This window comes from Falco peregrinus, chromosome 8 (assembly GCF_023634155.1).
Source record: "Falco peregrinus isolate bFalPer1 chromosome 8, bFalPer1.pri, whole genome shotgun sequence".
NCBI lineage: Eukaryota > Metazoa > Chordata > Aves > Falconiformes > Falconidae > Falco > Falco peregrinus.
The window spans coordinates 2,336,823-2,358,208 of NC_073728.1; the positions used below are offsets into that span (position 1 = coordinate 2,336,823).

Below are 21,386 nucleotides of genomic sequence, written 5' to 3' on the forward strand. Positions count from 1 at the left end.
TTTATGCAACTCTGAAGTTTTGCAAAACTTTCACTGTGTAAGAGTGTCCTTAAACCAAAGTATGAGGCTTTACAGAACCTCTGAGGCAGAATTTCTGGCCAGAGAGAAACACAATATATATCATTCGGTGTGAAAGTTCCAGGGTAAAATCTCCGCCGACTGACAAAGGAGCTGGACCTCTGCATCCCAGGAGGTGGCCAGCGTGTCACGCTGGCTGGTGCTGCGTAGGATCTCTCACTCTCATTTGGAGCGTCCCTGGTTCGTGTTAACACTCACTGGGTGAGAACCTCCTGTGCCACCCACCGAGCATGGCACTCAACGGCATAACATGCAACACTTGCATGGAGTGGGAGAGCTCCGACAGAAGACTAGTGTCCCACATGAGAACAGCAGTGGCCTGGAGGTCTGCTCGAACTTTGAGATTTAGATATGTTTAAAGACTTGCACGGTGTTCTTTTAGATGCCAGGTAAGTGTCCTGTTCGCATGGTGGTGACTGTTCTGGCAGGGTATCGGATATTTAAATTTTGTGCTGGGAGAGCTGCATGGAACTACTAATAAATTTCTGCAGACTCAGTCTACCTCAGTTCTTGCAAAACTCCTTCTTGCTTACGTTATTTTAACTTCGCCTGTAATCTACGCACATGAGTGAAACTGACGTAAACACTGATTAATCTGATTTTTAAACCCTGGTTTTAGGAAAACATATCAGACACTGCATTAAGGATGTGTATTGGTTTCAACCTGATGAAATTAAAATAAATATGGAGAGAGCTTATAGGATTGCTTCTCACCCCTGAGGATATGTTTGTACCACTTCACCTTTGAATTATTCAATCAAGAATAATTCTGAGATTTAAAAATGTGCTTTCCTGGTATAAAGTAGTACAGAGGTTAATTCTACCAGTCTTTTCTATCTCATCTGAAACAAGTGATGGATCTTCAATCTTGTGCTTGCTACTTGCTGGTGAAGCCTTTATTTAAAAGAAGCTGCTGCTGGTATGTTTTCCCCCAGTAGAGAAAATTATCTATTGCAGTTTATCAGGAAAGATGAGATTCAAAGTGACATCCTAGCTGATATATTTTTTTTCAGTTCTGAAAGTGGCATTAAAAATTGTTACTAATTGCCACTTCTGAATGACCTTGTAAGTGATAAGCTACCTTTCTGTGTAATTATTGCAGAAGAGCAATGTTTAACAGTTTCTTTTGTCTCAGTTGCCTTTTGATCAGCTTTTTACATGTGTGGAAATTTCTGAACGCTGTTTGCTTAATAACCTTTCAGAGTAAAGGCCATTTATAGATGATACACATGTAACCTAATGTTTTGCCATTTTATCATTGCTCTTAGTAGCACCAAGCTGAAGAAGCTCATTAGCAGTGCTTGAAGTATGTGTGTTGGAATGTAGAGGTTTCCTTACGCACTAAAATAGTAAAACTCTCAAAGGAAAGTCACTTCAGCTTCCGTGGTAGTTAGATTAAACCTTTGACATCGCTACCAGTAGCCACTGAGATGGCTGTGCCTGGAGGTGTGGGTGCACGCTGGCTGGTGCAGGATCATGCGTTCTGTTCTCTTCCAGGATCTGAGATCGCACCCACCGTTATGGTGTCTATGGCTTGGAGCTTCTTCTGGCATCCTCCTTTTAAAAGTGTAGCTTAAACCTTTTGTGCATGTTGAGCGTATTATCGCCTTTTCTGCCTGATGGTAATTCTAAATCACCAAGATGCTCCATGAAGCTGCTTTTTGTAAACTAGAGCTGAACTTTAGAACGTATTATAGTCTGGAAGGACATTTATATGAAGTATCCTGACTCATTAACTGGCATATCTGAGTCAAAAAAATAAAAATGGAGGGGGGGAAAAGTCCCCACACTGTATCCTGCCATATAATCCTTTAATATAATCACAGAATAAAATCGCTCAGTAAATTCTATTATGCCTGTAAATACCCTTGCTGTCCAAATAAAATAAAATTGTGAGAACTGTAAAAGTTATTTATCTTCATACCGACCTGGGAGAGAGAAGACAGTTTATAATAGCAGCCTTGTAGTGCTGTGAGTTTGTGACAATAGAACTGAATAATTGACATGTTTTATCTTTCGTTGTCTGCATCTCACTCCCAAAGCATTCAAGTTCCTGCTTCTGAGTATGAAGAAGACTTTACAAAATGATTCATACAGTATTGAATAGCCCTGTTACGGGAAGTGAAGGGGTTGGGCTGGGAATTTCCAAGAGGCAAAAGAAGAGGAAGGGTATCCTTACTTTTTAAAAAGTTATGACCTAACCAGAGAGCAGAGTGCTCACCAATTTCTGGTGTCTCTGCACAGTTCTGACAGCCACTTAAAATCTGCACGCAATCTATACATAGAAATGTAATTGGCTAAAAGACATCATTCCAGTGGCACAGAAAATTAGAAATGAGATATGCTGGGACAGTCTCTTGTCAACCACCAGTAAGCACAAGCGGTTAGTAACCCCCACGCGTTTGGCTGTCTTCAGTGAAATGCATGGGGCGGGTTCTGGCGGGCAGGTACGTACCGCGGCAAGCGGGCAGGCTTGCATCGGCCGCGGGGTCTGTGGGTTTAAGCTTCCCTGGCTGTCAGGGCAAATGGTTTTGAGCAACAAATTCACCTTTTTAAAAACAGATGCGACTGTGGATTGCTTCTTACAAGTGTATTCTTTTAAGATGGAAGCATTATGGAGCTAGAGCCCTTCAAGGGCTGTTTTATGTGTTCTCATAACGAGTACGTGTAACTTACTATAAATGCATTCTTAGAACCATAGAAACGCTGGTGAAACTGGAGAATTGCTTGGTAACTTGGACCTGGCACTTTTTGTCTCTTGTGCTTGATGTTTATCCTTCAGATGACTTAGTTTTAATTGTTACAAAGTGGTGCTTGACAAGACATACTGAAAAATTACTGGCGCTGTGCCTTGAATCTTCCTCTTCTTGCTCTCCTTTCTAATTTCTCTTCTTGCACTGTACGACTGACTATGTATCTGAGAGCTAGCAGGTTTACCATCAAGTTCGTGTTTACGCTTGACTTTATGATGGAGGTGTTCAGCCTTATAAGTAATAAGCTCATTAAGCCTAGCCTGCATCAGCCTAAGCTGCTTTAACTCTAAGCCATGGAGATGCCTTTTGTGAGGGGCTCTCCAATCCCACAATTTGTTCCTTTAGAGCCTTAATTTTGTCAGTTTTCTTTGTGGTTTTTTCCATCTGCTCAAAAAGCAATTATCTGCCTTGTTCCAGGAGACTTTTGGAGCCTTCTGACAGGTTAAGGAAAGTATTTCTTTGTTGAGACTTTGATTCTGGAATTTCAACAGATGATGTTAAACATAATTAAAAGTGATTAAATTAGTCTGCTGTGCTGGCCTTATGGACTCAGAATAAAGGCTGGTATTAGGCAGGCGGAGGAACAGGCTTAGTGCTTGGGTTTGTTTGGCGGGATTTTTCTAGTTTGTTTATTCACTGGAGAAATTCAGAATTTACTCGTATTCAGAGCTGGCTGCTGCTCCGTCCTGTTTATAGCTATCTTATATAAGAGAACAATATTTTAAACTGGAGATGGCCGCACATGGTAAGACCAAATGCTTCCTGACTCTGCGCCAGACCTACTGAAAAACTGGTGTGTGGCTTGACTTTTTGGGGTTCTGCCCCCTCCTTAGTTGCAGGGAAGTGTTAAAATTCACATTACCTGTTAATGCACATGCCCACTTGCCTATGAACAGAATGTGCATCAATACACGTTTCTTTCCCAGTCCTGACATTTTACTAGGCACAAAATATACAAATAAACTACATTACTGCTTTGTAACACCTTATACATTATTAATGCTAGCCTGGATTCCAGTTCAATTTCTTGGATAAATTTATCCTTGCTATAGGTCTATTACAGACTAATTTGCAACGCCAGAAGTTGGGGCACGCGTCAGAGTTTGGGACACGCCGCCGCCTGGCAGTGTAGGCAAGGCTGCTGTGGGCTTCCTCCTGGCTGTCTGGGGAGCCTTCCATGTTGTCAGGCTCTAGAATTATCCAGATTGTCACAAAAATGTCCTTCCCTCTTTGTCAGTCTTTTCATTAATTCCTTATTCTGTCAAAAAAATCCCAAACAAAAAATAAAATAAAACTCCAAAGAAGCCCTGTGTGACAAATTGGCTCATAACCTTAGACACGTCATGAGTCAGTTGTAGTTACCTGTCACGCTTTTCTTTCCTGTTCACAGTTTCCTATTACTAATTTTCTGTAAAATGCTAATTTCCAGTTCCAAAGGCATTTGGAGACTAACTCTTTGAGTAGTTACTCGGTCAGAGGCCGTGCGTGTGGGCAGTGCTGTCGGCAGCGGCTGAATTGGCAATATTGCTTCTGTCAATACCCGGTATGATCTTTGCAGCCTCAGTTGGATGGGTTGTCAGGGTTCGTGCGCTGCCGTGGAGTGGTGCTAATCTATAGTTCCTCCTTCTCGCTGGACAGAAGTGCCCTGGGTTTTAAGCCTCAGAGTGCTTTGGGATCCCTTGAAATGAGGAGGATCATACAAAAGTGCGATGCATGTCATTAGGTGTTTGTAGGATTTCAAGGATGTGTTGTGTTTCAGAAGACTGTCGTTACAGCAGCAGGTTCTGCTTTGCTAAATTGTAAAAATGACTGTGAATGACTCACAGCTCAGTTATAATTATTCCCAGTGCTAATTAGGCGTCAGAATTATCCGAAACGCTGTATCAGACATGGCTTGCATATGCATTACCTGTGTAATCGTGAAACTGTGCTTTTTCCAATGTAAACTTACGGAGGGCTCTGCTCCACAAATTCTTCCTTTTGAGTGCTCCTTTCTCACCAAGCAGTCCCTGTGATTTCAGGGAAACTAAATTAATCTGGGAAAGAATGTTCATGAGAAGCTTTTAAATTAGTTTTATAACTTCACCCTGTTGGGAAAAACTTGAAAATACTTTACAGAAAAGGTTATGAAGTATTTATACCTCACAGTCCTTCAGTACTTAGCGCATTCGTCTGAGGGCAAAATATATCTGCGTCTGCTGATTTACAGTCTGTGAGAATTTATCCTTTCTTAGCAGAAATGTTTTAAGACTGGTTTTGGTTTTTTTTTTCCCCTTCAGCTTCTGGAAAAAACGAACAATATGTTTGAGGAATCTGATTCTGCAGCTACGAAAAGTCCTTTGCATTTAGCTGTAAGTATGAGACAAGTGTAAAGTGTTTGATCAGTATCTCCTAGAATAATTCCTTAATCTCTGTCTTTGAAGCACGTTTAATCATAGACTTGTTTTGAAAAAAGCTGGTATGAGATGTAGGCCTAGATGTAACAAAACCAGGTTCTGGGCTGGAATTATTAATTAAACTTTTGGCAGCTGAAGCTCTTGGTTCTTACGGACTCAAAACAGTTGGGTAAGAAGGCAGACACCGAAGTGAAAATAAATGGAAAGCTGCAACTTTTATTCGTAACTAGCTTATAAATTTGGGGCTGGAGCTTGAGCCGATGGCTTTGATCATGGAGTGAGATACTCTGATGTTCTCCTGGGGCTGTGCAGAGTGCAAAGACCCGCCTGGTACACGGCAAGGTGTGGGAGAGCATGCCTAACCCCCCACAGCGCCTGGAGAGCGTGCCGTGGAAACTGCTGTCAAAAAGGCGTCCAGCACGTGTGGCCTCAGAGATCACAACAGGTCCCCTTTCCCAGGAGGTCAAGGTTTCGGGATCCTTCTTCCCAGCTTTCTTGTGCAGAATGACAGAATAGTGGAGGCTGACGTGGACCTCTGGAGATCAGCCAGTCCTGCCTCCGTGCTGAAAGCAGCGTCAGCTAGAGCAGGTTTCTCAGGACTGTGCCCCATCACATTTTTTAGTATCTCCAGGTACGGAAAGTTCCTGGAGATAATCCACCCCAGTGTCTCACCACATCACAGTAAAAATGGTATTTTTTTGCAGTAAATGGAATTTCCTGTGTTTAAATTTGGGCCCATTGCCTCTTGTCTTGTCACTGGGCACCCCTGAGAAGAGTCTGCCTCTGTTGTCTTTGCTCCCCCGTCGCGTGTTTATCCACATTTGAAAACGCATTTTCCTTTGGAGGCTGAGCAGTCCCAGCTCTCTCAGCCTCTCCACACACGCCTGTCGGACTGGCCCTTTGCTGAACATCCAGCCTCACCACGAAGCTGGCCTTCCCTGGAAAGGGGAGCAACTTGCTTACTGGAAAACAGGGGCAAGTTTCGGTTCTGTAGCGATCATTTCCCTCTTTCCGAGTCAGCCAGAACAGCTCTGACCTGGTGTTTGGATTAGCCACGCGTGACCTGAGGGAACAGGAGCCACAACAGTTGGGTTAAAAGGTGGAGTTTGTCGCTGAACTCTTCTCTCCATCTTGTCTGCAATGTGAAGACTGCAGGAAGGAGAGTGTCACTCCCCGGCCCAAGGAAGGGTTACAGCCTGCACTGTCACCAACACCAATCCCGTGCTGGGCAGGGACTGGCTCCGAAGCCTGCCAGATAGCAGCGCCTGCCCTCTCTGCCCCGTGGACAGGGTCCGTGCAAGGACATCGCCGTGTCTCTCCCTCTTGTTGCTGGTTAACAGCAGTTCATTCACCTGAGGCACCCCAAACGCACAGTTTAAAAATAAAAAAGCTTACGTGAAACATCCCTGTTTCACAGTTCAATTACAGCTGTCCAGGAGCGTCTCTGACGTTCGGTTCAAACGCCCCCGATTGCTGGGGTGCCTGTGGCCATCCTTCCCCAGGGCTGGTGGTGTCCACCGAATGTCTCGTCGTGTGGATCCAGAAAGCCAGCAATCTGCACCAAAACATGGAGTCCTGTCAGCTGGCTGGTACGGCGCGGTGGCCGAGGCCTCTGCTTGCAGATATTTCACCATAAACTTTATGACCTTTCAAGGAGAGGATGGGCCATGCAGTCTGCATATGGCACCTTCAAGATAGATACCTCACATTGTGTCAAAGATCAGGTTGTTGCTAGTTGTTTTGTAAGTGTCATGAAGAAGAAAATCTTGACAGCTGTGGTGGAGTATTTTCTGAGATATGGGTTCCCTGATATCTGAGATATCACCCTTTTCTTTTGCCTTTGCTTTCTTTAGGTACTTGTCTTGGTCTGACAGGGAAACAGTTGTGTGTTGCCTGCAGTCCTTTCGAAGCGGTCAGTAGGAGTGCGCTGCTGCCACCAGTGCTTAACCTCTGTGGTTTCTTGCCGTTTGCATCTCCTGTTTTCATTAATTGCCTCAGCTCTGGTTATGCTAATTATACGTTTGTGTATAAATCAAAAGGATGTTCTCTGTGAGCCTGACAGTAGGGGGAGAAGGGCAGTCCCTACACAGCTGAGTGGAACGTTTTCAGTTTCTGGGGCTAGCCACTGGGTTTTTGCAATGCCAGCTGTGTTTGTGCTGTTGGACCAAATGTGGCTGTAGGTCTGGAAGTGCATCTACTTGTCCACTGCAGTCGTCCTACCAGAAGATCCTACTGTCAGGAATACTCCATGAAGCATCAGCTATGAACAGCAGGTCAAGTTTGTGTTTGTATTTGCACAAAAATCTGAGTTTGAGAATTGCTTTTGTTTAGTTGGAGACCAGCAGATGTGTTGAACTTAACACCCAGTTAGATGATAATCCATGCAACCTCTGACCAGCATAACTAGTGAATCCAGTTTTGGAAGCAAATGTTTTCCTGATACTGTAGAATGTGAAAAATTAATTGTTGTTTCACCTGTGCTGAACTGGCAAATTATTGCCTGAAATTCCTCACCTTGGGTTGTATTAGAAGGTTAGAGCAAACCAACAATCATAATCTCTTTCCCTGAACACTAGGAATTTTTTAGTTTCTTGGCTACAGTGTAACGTGGGAAAATCCTTTCAAGTTAAAGAGAAAGTCATAAGGAATCAAGAAAACGGTATCACTTCTGCTGTGTTTAGAAGACTGGTGACAACGATGGAATTTATTCACATTTTATGTGCAAGTTTTTGAAAGACAAAAGTTACGTTCTTTACATGACACTTTTTGTATTTCTAGGCCTACAACGGTCATCACCAAGCCTTGGAGGTACTTCTCCAGTCGCTGGTAGATCTGGATATTAGGGATGAGAAGGGACGCACTGCTTTGGACCTGGCTGCATTTAAAGGACACGCGGAGTGTGTGGAAGCTCTCATCAGCCAGGGTGCTTCTGTCACTGTAAAAGACAATGTCACCAAAAGGACCCCCCTCCATGCCTCAGGTGAGCGTGACCTTATGTTACGCTTGTGGTGTAAGCCCTACAACACAGAAGCAGTTACTTTTGCCTATCTGCTACCTCTATGCGGATTTCTTCTTAGAGGAAGGAGATTTTGGCGCGTACTGAGGACTGCTGCTCGTCTGCTGAATTCCTGCAGCTAACCCTTTATCTTTCATTTCCATGGTCTTTTTTCCTCTGCCCCTGTGGTTCAGCCATCCCTCACACAGAATCCCGTATTTCTCCACACCACTCCTGCTGTGCCCTTACCTGCTTGCCTCTGTTTTACCCCACCTCTCTATTACCACCTACTCTTGAAGGTGTGTGACGTTTCCCCTGTGACACCTTCTCTTAATGGTTCCTTGGCCAAAAAACCAGGGGAAGGGAGAACGCTTGCCTCACTGCTTTTCCTATGGAAGAAAGGTTGAAAATAAGGTAGGCTCTGGTTGTTGATGAAATTATCCTGGTGTTCAAAACTTTCAACCTTTCGCAGTGGCAACAGGACCGAAGTTCACCCCCTTTTCAGCCATAGCCCTCCTGAGCGAGCTTGTGACCTCGCTCTTGCTGGGCGTCAGCTCCATTCCTCATGTGTTGGGTGTTATTTATGCACGTTGCATAATTAACTGGAAAATGTAGAATTTCCCATTGGTTTAAAGGTTATGATTTAGTAATACACGTGCGGAGGTGCCCGAGGCAGCGTGGCTCCTCTGGGGGTTCGTCCCGGGCTCGGTACGTCACAGCAGCGACCTCTAGTGGGAACTGAAATTAATACCTCATTGGGGAACAATTATTTTCAGGGCCACACTTAATTGTCTTTCTGTTTATCTTTCAGTCTTGCTTGGATTAAGATGCATATACAACCTCTAATACCAGTTTATTCTCTGTGTGTGATCATCTGAGTGCAACCGAGCACCCTACGGTCAGGCAGGCTGTTACCAGTTTGGTCTGCAGTACGGCAGAAAACACACAGTCCGTCGCCGCAGCATACTGGGAAGGGCTTTCTGCTGCCTTAAGTTTTGCATCTGAACTGAGCACATGACTCCCCGCAATAAATTAACGATACAGAGATGTGCTGCCAGAGTTTACATATCAGAAGTTTGATACAAGCATTCAGTGAGAGGGGGTTTTAGTTGTTTTTGATAAAACCACAAAATACTTAATCTAGCCGATCCTCACCCTCTTCAAACTGTAGGTTTAATGGATTTAAATCAAGGTCAGTGCCACCACAAAACTGGAGCTGTGTTGGTCAAGAGCTTTCCTATAGTCACTTCAAACATAGCTCGGGGTCTGATGATGAGCAAGGTGTGACTCGGTCTGGTACGTCGTCGCTATAGTGATGATTTTGCATTTATTTAAAAATTTGGTTATAGTGACATAGGTTTCTTGTTGCCACAGCTGCATTGTAAGGGTTCTGCAGTACTGAGGAAAGTAAACAGTAACAAAGCCTTATTTTTGTTAGCAGCTTTGACTTAAAATACTATTTTTTTTAATAAATCTGTTGAATAGAATTGAGTAACTTGTTGAATAGAAGGTGTTATTTTAATACGCACATTTCTTGCCTTCATACAAATCCTGACTGGGAGTTCTTTTCCCTGTTTTAATTTCTTTTGTAATTGCCCCCCACCACTGCAGTACAAGTGACTTCCACGTAAAACCAGTAGGAAGATTCATTGTAATCTTTTTCTGGCCTGTGATACTTCTTGCTTCTCAGATTAAAAGCAAATTGTCCAGGGATACAAGCAAAATGTTCTTTACATCTGCAGTGAAGCAAAATAAGTTAGGTATGTAAAAAAAAACAACCAACCAACCAAAAGGCAAGAAAATCCTCCACAGAGGAATGAGACGCTAAGGAGAGCATGTACCTTAAGTAGAAGGGAAAGAACTGCACAGACAAGTTGAATGTTTGAACTCTTAGTAAAGGAAATCTATCACTGTCATAGTTTTTGGAGGCTATCAAATGTGTGATAAGTGCGCTTTGGGTAAATATCCATTAAGACAATATTTAGAACCTTCCACTCAAGAGCTGTGCAGCATTTTGTGGAAATCAGGTCTGGAGTAAAGCTTCTACTTGCCAGCTATTATAAAGAGCCACTTGCAATCTGATGATTTTTATTATGCTGTTTCGTAATGATACTTGTTGATTGGGAGTGTTTTAGCAAAGAGTGATGCCACCTGCCAGTAACTCTGCATGGTGCCACTGCAGTATTCAGCCAGTTTTATTTGCAGTGCAAGTGTAAGAAGTAAATTGCTGTATTTTGAGAAACGAAATGGGATTCTTGCTGAATGAGTCCCTTGGGTGACAGTGCACCTTTGCACACACAGAAGAGAACACCTGCACGTGCAGTACTGGGCACCAGGAAGAAAGCAGGCGTGGGTGCAAACGTGTTCGCCTTCATTCCTTCTAATTACACAAGCACAATCGCTGAACGCAACAGTTAAAGAGACCTGAAGCGGTGGGCTGGATTACAGGGCTCTGCAGAGCTCCGTCCAGTAAAGGGATTTGTAACTTTGGTAGAGAAATTGCCTAATGAAGTATTTATTTTTTCTGTCTCCCTCCCTCAGGGAATAGACTTCCTCTGACCTCATAACATGGAGAATTTCCTTAGGCTAAATTATATGTTCCCTGTATAATTTTATTACCACCAGTGTTTCTTCTGGCTGCCTTGGGAATGCCGCTGCACGTGTTCCCTGGCGTTAGCGGAGCAGCTCCGCTGGCAGAACCAACGCTCCCTGCAGGCTCTGCAGCGCTTCGCCGTGCTGGGTCAGCTCCTGAGGGTTTCTGGGAGTATCTGTTCTAAAACTCATGTACCAAAATCCTTTTCAGACGTTGGTGGGAAAAAGTTATGATTTTTCTTCCTCCGGCTGGGAGAAAGAACAGATATTTTTTTTTATTTTTTGTTTCCCTAAGCCAGTGACTCATCAGCACTGCAGAACTGTTTACGTGTTATGTATATGCCATTACTTAGTGGTAAATAACTAAAAATGCCTTTTATTTTTCTGGGTAGAGCAACTAAGATTATTTTTGGATGAGTGATTTAAATGTGATGATGTGCGCCAGTTGCTCTGCCAGGATGATGTGACATAGGTGGTGTCCCAGGGTTTCGCCTCAGCCCACGGGGTGTAGGCAGTGTGAATGCATGACTTGCTGTAATGAGAACGCAGTCTCTATCTACTGAGTGCAGCATTTATTGCTTTTCAGAGAAGAAAATACCATTCTCTTCATCCCATGGAAGGCTGAAGCCTTTAAGCCAGCTGACACACAGATGGGTTTCCAGTGCCAGGCACTGCAACACGCAGTAACTCACACTGCGTTCTAACAGCTGTGGGTCACGTTTTAAAAAGTTAATGCCATTTTTGAGAAGTAGCTGTGGCTTCCAGTAACGTTAAATGAGAAAAGATGGACAAACCCAAAGGGAATTTTATTTCTGGTGTTACGAGCTGTTACGAATGTGACATTTATAGTCGGTCACTCCATGCAGACGCTTCTTTTTCAGGGCAGCACCAGAGCACTTGCTTGTACAGCGCACACAAAATCAAGGAGCCTTGCTGACGTTCTTCCTACTGCGGTCCACACCTGATCGCAGAAAGCCCTGTCTGCCTGCTCGGTCTGAGGGGGTTTGAAATGCTCTCTGGTTTAGCAAGAATCTTCTCAGTAGTGAAAATCATGATTTCAGCTTTACTCAGTCAGGCTTTTTGTATGTAAGAGAACTAATCCTCATCTTACTGAGGTCAGGGAAAAAACAGCTCACCATTTCATTGGCACAAGTTAAATGAAAATTGTAGGAATATTAATTTATGATACTATGGAATATTTTTCTTCTTTATAAAGACATTTCTTATCCATAGGCATCTCAATGGAAAATCATCTGAAATGAAACATGTTTTAATTAAACTTACTTTTTTCTTTATAGTCATTAATGGCCATACACCTTGTTTGCGGTTGTTGCTAGAAGTTGCAGACAACCCTGATGTGACAGACGCCAAAGGACAGTAAGTTTTCCTTGAGAATGTTGTTTTTCAGCTCTCTGATTCAAACAGTCTCAGATTTCTCGCACAAAAAGCATTTATTTGAAATACTGTATTTCTCACACTTCCTCTTAGAGAATGTGGCAGAGATTACAAAGTACACGTTCAGTTGAACTAAGCCATGTGGAAAGAATCACTCATTAATCTTAGCCTCTGCTTTATACTTAAAACAATTCTTCATAGGTGCTGAGGGCCAGATTCAATAAAAACTAACAAACTCCTGCTCCTGGGATGTTTCTGCAGAGAGTCTTTTTCTTACCAAAATGTTGCTATTTCAGGGTTTACTTGGTATATTAGGCTGGTGCAGTGGGACCCAATGTTTGTTTGAGGCAACACATGCATCTGGGATGTTCCTGCAAAAATTTCACTTCTAGTTAAATGACAGTTACAGAGGGAGAATAAAGTATATTTTTAAAGTGAAAATGTGAATCGTTTAAAAAAAACTCATTTGGGGTGCTGGACCATATCTGACTGTATATATAGTTTTAAATGGTATTAGTCTTATCTGAAAATAGGAGAACGGATCTCTATCAGAAAAAAAATCAAAGATATGTTAGTCCAGATTTCAGCTTGAATAGTATCCTCATGTCCCTTCATCCCCTGTACGCAATTGTTCAGCATTTGCAAAAGAAGTGCTTTGCGTGGCTATCATCTCGGTAACTAGCAGGAGCGTTCATTCACAGCACTTGGGCACTGTAAAGCTCCTGTGTTGCTGGAGGTGACCATAATTCCAGCTTATTAGGAGAACAGACTGTCTTGAATGATGTTTCGCTGTACGCTGCTTACAGATGTGCTTGTTTCTATTTCAGTCACGATAGCTGGTTGTTAAATGTCTTTATAATTTCATACAAAAGGCCTTCGCTTGGGTGTTATATAGATGAGTACAGGGAAAGAAGCAGGTTTCTGGGTAGGAATGGACAGGAATGCAGGGCTCCCTGATTTCTCCGGTCCTGTAAGTCAGCATTGCAAGTAGTGTATCATTTTATAGCTGCGACTGGTTTGTTTTTGCTTTTTCTAGAACCCCGCTGATGCTTGCAGTGGCATATGGGCACATCGATGCTGTTTCTTTGTTACTTGAAAAAGAAGCATCTGTAGATGCAGCTGATCTCCTGGGATGTACAGCTTTACATCGAGGGGTGACTGACTTTTTATGATTCTTAATTATTTCTTCTACTGTGACTACAACTCACTTATAAATACAGGGATATTGAATGTAGGGAATACTGTAAATGGTTGGAAACATGACCAAGCACAGTCAGTGAGGTAAAAAGCAGGACAGATCTGCTCTCAGTAATGCTTTGCTTTTGACTTCACGTTTGCTTTAATTAATTAGGTAAAATACTGATTAGACCTTTCTTTTTCTTGGCTCTAAGCATTTTACAATAGCAATCATTATTCTTATAACTGAGCACCTTACGAATTTTGAAAATAATTTCTTTAAAAGAACTGCCCAGCAGTGTAAATAAGAAAGCCTTAAATTAGAGGCAGTGAAAGTCGAGGCAGATAATCTTTTCTAGGAGTCAGCTTCTTACCCATTGGGTAAGTTGATGCAAGAGGTGACATTTATACAGAATCCTATGATAACTGCAGTGAGCAGTTTAGCTGAGGAGTCCAGCACAAGTCTGTAATAAAAGCTATAGCATAAAAATTCTCTTCTGTATTGATAGCATTATGCGAACATGCTCAAGATACCTGAGCTAACCTATGTATATGATACAGAGGTCACTGATAGTAGCTGGCTGGCTGTTAAAGCAGCTTTTCATATTTCTGGTGATACACTTGATCTTTTTTCCCCTCAGTTCTTCTCTCAAATTCACAGATGGTTTTGAGAAGCCAGGCTCAGTTTTTCTGAACCTCACCCCTATTTCATCTGTTTCCTTAGTCTTAAACGCCTCCTTGGTTTTGTGCCTCACTTAGTGGAGTCTCTTCCACAGACTAGGAATCGATGCCTTTGGAAGACAGTACCAAATGCATTTCAGTGTATCAGTTATCATAGGTACTCATGGAAGCAAAGGCTTTCAGCTCTGCCTCCTGAATCCCACCCAGGCCGGTTCATGCTCACAGGCAATCAATCATATTCCATGTTTCCTGGGCAAGAGTCTGTACCATGTCAACCTCTTTACTCATTTCTTTGTTGTCAGATTATGACTGGGCACGAAGAGTGTGTTCAGATGCTGTTAGAGAAAGAAGTGTCTATTTTATGTAAAGACGCCAGGGGCAGAACCCCTCTGCACTTTGCAGCAGCTCGGGGCCACGCCACTTGGCTGAGCGAATTACTGCAGATAGCGCTCTCGGAGGAGGACTGCAGCCTGAAAGATAACCAGGGCTACACGCCGCTGCACTGGGCGTCTTACAATGGTAAGGTTCTCCCGGGGGCTTGTGCCAGGTTCGCACGTGGCCTGGCTTGCAGGGAAGCACGGTAACGAAGCAGCCTCACGCTTGGAGAAGCTGGACGCGCAGAGGCAGATGCTCTGCTCACTGCTCTCCGTAGCAGCTCGCGCTGTGGTCACCCCTCCCTTTAGAAGCCGGGGGGACTCCAGCAATACCCCCCGGTGGCTTTGCAGCTCGTTTGCTCCCAGGCATGGGAGGCCAGGGTGAAACCTTGGGTTTACTGATGTCAGTGATGAAATTGATTTCTGTGGGGCCAGGAATGCTCCTTTGAGGTGTCACCTTATCTATTGATGCGAGAGACCAGGTACCTAGATGGATGTTTGGAACGGAACTGATTATTCTAAACTGAATAATCTGAACTTGTTGCTTAATATAAGGATCAAGCTTCTCAGTGTCATCATTTAAGATCATCTTTGGAGATGTGTAAGGCAACACACATAACATCACATAAAAAAGAGGCTTTTCTTCCTCTCCTCTTTTTTCAGTAAGTGCTAATATTAGGCCAAATCTATCTTGCTCCAGCTTTAAAAAAAATATAAATAAGTAAATATGTTTGCTTATTATTTTATCACATAAGAGCTTTTATACACATTGCGTTCAGCTTTGAACTTAACGTGTTCAATTCTAATCCAGATAAGCCTGATATGAATTAATTGAATTACCCACTTTGTGCAACGTTGTGAAATGTCTGATCTCTTACAGGTCATGAAAACTGCATAGAGGTACTATTGGAACAAAAATTATTCCGCAAATTCTATGGTAATAGCTTCTCTCCATTGCACTGTGCCGTGTAAGTAGAAATCTCCAGTAACAAACACAGATGTATCGCTTTAGGATATGTCTGGGAAATACGAGCAGTACGAGAAAAAAGTGTGTTGGGTTTTTTTAAGATCATTTGCATGAGCAAAAAATTTTAAAGCTGATCATAAAATTGTACTTTGGCTGAAAAAGTGGCAGAATAAAAGAGGCTTTTTGTGTAGATTGCATACATTTAGGCTTTTTGATGCAATGCTAACTTGTAATTAAATAGCTGCATTTCTGCTCCCTTTCTAGTTTCTGTTCCTTTGCGTACAATTACAGACCTGTGCCTTTTCTTCACACAGCGTGGCGCTTCATAGCTCTCCCACTCTTAGGCCGTGGCCTGGGCTATAGTGCCTCGGCCTGTGTAATTAGGAGCTTTTGAGGTTCCTTTGAAACCCAGTGGCTGAAAGTTAATGCATTTGTCAGAATCAAGATGATTCCTTTTTAGCAACAGGGACAAAGCCTTAATGAAGAAAAGACTGGAACAACCACCTGCACCATGCTAGAATGGCGTTCTGTGCAGGCTGTGTTTTTTCCAAGGCATCCTAGGCAGAGTGTTTTCCACTCTGATTGTCTTCACGGACTTTTTGCCTTCTGAGATAATCTTGTGTCTTGAAGGTTTGGTACTTTTGCCCAGGTCCGAGCCGAAGGGGTTGATCAGCTTTAGAGGCAGACCCTGTATCCAGAGTTCTCCTGTCAGGAACAGCAGAGAGGTTGGCTGTTACAGGTTGGGCGTGTATCTGAGACACCTTCCTGATTCAAATAAAGCTGTGCACTTTCGTACGGGAAGGGTTCTAATAGAGCAACATCATTAACATTTCATAACATAATTGCAAATGTGTTTTACAAAAAAAGGCAAGATTACTTCGGTACGTAGAACCCAACATGCTTATTAAAACATGAAAGCCATCAGAAGAGTAAGGAATTAAGCGCTGTAAAGACAAATGCAAACTCTCCTAATTCCTGCCAACAGAACAACTGTATTCTATTCTGTCTTCTATTTGAAGAATTAACGTCTTCCAGAAACAACGATGGCAGTTACTGTTTTGTAGGCTTTCCTTCTATAGGCCACATCATTGGAAATTGAAAAGTAATTTGTTCATATACTGAACTTTGAAATTATAAAAAGCCTATATATTAGGGAAATAAAAGCATATAGAAAGCACTGGTTTTACTCAAAATAAAATCCTTTGTGGCTGAAATAGTATTTGAAATCTGAATTTCTAGTGATGGCTTTGAAAATAATTTTTTCAATACTTATATTCTTTTAAACTAGCATGTAATTCTCAAACCCAGTACAAATGTGTGCAACTTAAAAATGCACATAAATTTAAAATGAAAACAGCTGCTAATCCAGCATGGGTGTATGTTAGTTATATGTCCAATACTGTTACCAAGCACTGTTCATTTTCATAATGAAATGAGTCAAATTAACAATAACCAGAAAAACTATTGAGTACATCCATCAAGGTGAAGTATTAAATGCATGAGCTGGAAGAGATGTGGACTTCAGTACCTTAAACATTAGACTAAAGCTTTCTGTAAGTAGGTGTCTATGACTGAGTGCTTTCCAGATCCAGGTGTTTGACATAGAGACTAAAGGATTTTAGGATATTAAGGTTTTAATCCTAGGTTTGTGCTGCACTTTCAATTATCTCTGTGCATAGCAAACTGCAGGATCAGCTTTGCTTTAGAGACTGAAATCCTTAGCAGCAGATGCAGTTTGGTTAAACGGACAGATGAGGAATATTTAGAAATGTGACTGAAATCATTAAGGCAAAGGTATGTTAACTTATAAATAACCAGTAAGAAATATTAATGGGAAGTGAAGTAAATTAATATTGGAAGTGGGAAAAGATGTAGGCTTTTTATGGTTTTGAAAATGTCTTTTTTTTTTTTATTTTGTTTGGCAGAATTAATGATCATGAAAACTGTGCATCACTGCTCATTGGAGCCATCGATGCCAGCATTGTCAATTGCGAAGATGACAAAGGAAGGTAATACTGTTTTAAACAAGCTGTATTTACTGAATTAATCTAGTATTTGTCATAATGCTCCCTGAACCTCTGCAATGAATTCTTCTCTGATATGGTTGAGCAAAGCCTTATCACGCCGACTCAGACAGCAGTTTGCACTGCAACAAAGTTAAGTGGTGGCTCACTTGAAGCAAGAACACTGTGAAGTGTTCCGTTTCATAGTGCATCTGGAAATAAATACAAAATAAGTAGTATTTTGTTTGTTTAGAGCAGCTATGACTATAGGCTGTTTCCCTGAACCTGTTTTCTTTGTTAAATGTTTAAACGTGTTTGTCTTTGCTAGATGGACCGATACTGTGTACACATAGAAAAGTATTTCATTAAAAGCTTTAATGTTATGTTAGTGTTCTCAAGGCACACAGCTGAAAAGATCTATGCAGCAAAATAATGCTGATACAGCAAGAGATACGGGCTCAGCCAAATCCTTAATTTGTCGTGTTGATAATCTCCTCACTCTGTGTGTGTGTGTGTGTGTGTATATCTCTGTAAATAACATTGCTGAAATTCTAGAAACTGAATACTCATTGTTTCTGTTACTTAAAACAAATTCAAGACCCTCAGTAACAGTGACTACTTGCTGTTGTAAGGGTGAGACCGCCTCACCTTTTACTGACAAGCAAAGCTGAAGTAACAGTGTGCGCTGGGTTGTGTACCCGCTACCTTTCGTCTCTGTTGGTCACGCTTCAGACCCAAAATGCCACAGCGAGGTAGTGGCTGGACACTGGTGTCTCAGTCTTGTGGAAACTGGTGACCTTCACAGTGGGTTGAATTCCTTCTGCCTCTGGTAGTAATGCTGTTGTTGTCGCTTGTTGCTGCAGTATCTTTGACTATAACTTGAAATACTTTTTTGAAGTAATGAGTCTGTTCTTTTCTGATAGTTCTTCCCACCTTAGGCTTGTTAAAAAAATAAGATCAGATGACTAAGAATGAGGGATTGTGTACCGCTTTTCGTATTACACAGTATGCTCCATTAAAATAAATGTGCTGCTAATAGGCGATTCTCCACAGTCTCATACCTCCACGCTAGCATATCCACCTTCCGCTTCCCTGTTTTTTGAAGTTTATGTTGCACCAGGACAGAGACTGTAAATATTATTTAACTTCTTTCAGATGCTACTACTATAACTTTCCCCTGGCGGTAACTTTAAGTTTTGTTGGGAAGAAAAATAAGTTAAAACCGTCTTGCACTTTCAGGTTCTTGGGAAGGTAGGTAAGCAGGAGTATTGTCATCCTTGAGCAACAGCTGTGGCCACGTTGCTTTCCCCACAGAACGCCCCTTCACGCAGCGGCCTTCGCGGATCATGTGGAGTGCCTCCAGCTCCTCCTGAGCCACAGCGCACAAGTCAATGCTGCGGATCACACAGGGAAAACGCCTCTCATGATGGCAGCTCAGAACGGTCACGTAGGCGCTGTGGGTGAGTACGTCCTTGCCCCTGTGTGTCTTGAAGGGTGAGTGCCACTGCATTTACTGTCCCAAACAAGTAATGGGCTTTGTTCTGTGAGAACTAAGGAAGGAAAACAAATTGTGTGGATGTCTGTAAGGAGCTACCTTTGCATCTGTGAAAAATAGATTTTTCTTCTTCACCGTTGTTTCTCAGCAGTCACAGTGAACATTTGCAATAACAAATTTGAGTCTTATTTCCTCCTAAGGTAAAGAGCACGAAGGGAGTAGTAATTCTGTTCTCTTTGCTTCCTTTGATTTTGTGGCACAGTAAAACTGCATGCGTGAAAAAAAGATTGTGTGACCTTTTTCTCTGCTCTGTTATACAAGTGCTATTGTTGAAATGGCAGCTATCAGCAACTGCTTTTTCCAGGCTAGACTATATACTATAGACATACAGATTAGGGCCATATTGACGTAAGAGAATTCCCTTTTCTCTAGCTTCAACAGCACAGACTGCACCCTAAATTCTTTGTATCCGCTTAGTCCTCTCAACGCAGGATCCACAGCTGTTCCCAGGAGAAGGTGATTCAGGCAGAACTTGCTGATTCGCCAATGGGGAAGTTCACAAAGGAATTAAGATGAATAGAAGTTTGACAGTTTGGGGCACAATGAACGAGCTGTTAGCTCTGCCTTTGCTGATTAACTGCACAAGATTAGTCTGTTCTCATTCATTATTTTCAGTTCCTGTTCATAAAGCTTAGGTTGGGTAAAGGCTTAATTGATTAGCACGTATGCATGCATATACTGAAATAGTAATTTTTTCCTCTGTTTTCGTATGTTCATCTGCCCATTGGGTTTGTTCATTGATCTGTGTTCTATACCTCAGACTTTTTGGTGAACATTGCCAAGGCTGACCTGACATTAAAAGATAAGGAGTTGAATACATCTTTGCACTTGGCTAGCAGTAAAGTAAGTCAAAGAGCTCTGTATGCTTCTCACCGCAGTGTGTCTGTATGCACATGTGTGTTTATGCTCCTAAATTGTTTTCTGCAATGGAAGTGTGGCGGTCAAACTTGTGGTGAGGAAGGGAACATTGTTCCAAGCTTTTTCTCAGGTCTGTTTCAAAGTTTTGTAAATTGAAAAATACGGATGCTTCTTATGACAACATAAATGTAAGGAGGTGACCTAAGAGAAGTAATGGAAAACCCTTTAAGATTTTACCAAATAATGTCACTGTAAAGTAGCTTAACGTAGGTTCAGTGGCAAAGAAAAAAAAAAAGGTATTTATTCTTTTTTATTAATATTATTCTCCAGTTTCTGTGGAAGAAACCCAACATTTTCCCTTACCAGAGCAGCAGTAGAACCAGAGGCATTGATTAGATTGGTGGTGGTGTCTTTTCCCACCCTTTCTTTGTCTGAATTCCAGTTGCTGCTGCTGTTCCTGGCAGCAAAAATGCCCGTGGGACTGCCTCTCCTGGGCCTTTTCTTTTGCTCCTGTCCCCAGGCTGTATTCCTGGGTGACAGTATTACTCCAGTTTCTGCCGACGCATGAGCCTGGCTGAGCTCTCAAGGCCCTGCAGGCAGCTGTTCACCTGCTGGGGCTGTGGGCTCAGCACCTGCGACTTGCTGTGCTGAAACAGTGTCAGAAATAAGGCCTGGGTCTGTGTTACTGCCAAAGCTTCATGGGTAGAGCTCTCACACTGAAGGGGTTTTGTAGTAGCTCTTTAATAATTCAGAAAGGCCATTTAAAGACCCAGAAAGTATAGTATTCGTTCCTGACATTAAGCCATCTCTTTCTATGTTGCTATGAGGCTCTAATGAATAATCCATTGAGCGCTTTCTCAAGAGAAATAGTTGTCTTCTCTGAAAGGTGAGGACGTGAATTCATATATAATGAATGGAGGGCTGAAAGACAGATGAATGCCTAAATTTCTAAATGTGCTAAAGCATCCTACCGGTGGTGGTTCATAAATGGTATTTCAAGGCTCCTACTGTTCACTTACTACACATCCTTACAGAACATGCCACTCCGTTAATATTTCAAATTGAGTTACTCCATTTCATTTTTAGATGTAACATTTATTTTGCTGCAATTTCAAACTCCTCAGCAAATTAACACTATTTGTTTTTCTCCCTCAATGACAGGGTCATGAAAAATGTGCCTTGTTAATACTTGACAAGATACAAGAACAGAGCCTTATCAATGCAAAAAATAATGCATTGCAGACGTAAGTATAGCCTGCTCCTCTTAAGTTCAGTTGAATTACCAGAAAATTCCAATTTAGCATTTTAAATTCATGTCTTGGATACTTTTATAGAACAAAAAAGTTAATTTCTGGGGGTTTTGAGTGCTTGCCCTTGAAGAGGTTTATATTGTATTTTCACTTTTAATTTTGATTTCTTTGATGCCAATTTTATCCATGGTCTGGTGGAAAAATTATATGAGGTCATTTATTTGAAGACCGTATCAAAATGTCTATTAATCATGTGAATGCCTAAGTATACATCTGGCATTTCCTAGCTCTTTGAGCTTCACCTTAAGTCTTA

General features: G+C 42.1%; 1 protein-coding gene across 6 annotated transcripts in view; it reads left to right on the top strand.

Moving 5' to 3' along the window:
* The window catches only part of ANKRD44 (ankyrin repeat domain 44), a 143,936-nt gene that overhangs the window by 114,657 nt on the left and 7,893 nt on the right, over window positions 1-21,386 (top strand). For all 6 annotated transcript variants that reach the window (XR_008748373.1, XM_055811787.1, XM_055811790.1 and 3 more), the window contains exons 17-26: window positions 5,111-5,182; window positions 8,006-8,207; window positions 12,113-12,191; window positions 13,246-13,363; window positions 14,369-14,585; window positions 15,321-15,408; window positions 17,333-17,416; window positions 18,725-18,870; window positions 19,726-19,808; window positions 20,985-21,067. Coding sequence is in view for 5 of the 6 variants with exons in the window: in XM_055811787.1 (XP_055667762.1) it covers window positions 5,111-5,182; window positions 8,006-8,207; window positions 12,113-12,191; window positions 13,246-13,363; window positions 14,369-14,585; window positions 15,321-15,408; window positions 17,333-17,416; window positions 18,725-18,870; window positions 19,726-19,808; window positions 20,985-21,067 (1,172 nt within the window). In the remaining variant the exon portion in view is untranslated. The remainder of the gene's footprint in view (window positions 1-5,110; window positions 5,183-8,005; window positions 8,208-12,112; window positions 12,192-13,245; window positions 13,364-14,368; window positions 14,586-15,320; window positions 15,409-17,332; window positions 17,417-18,724; window positions 18,871-19,725; window positions 19,809-20,984; window positions 21,068-21,386) is intronic.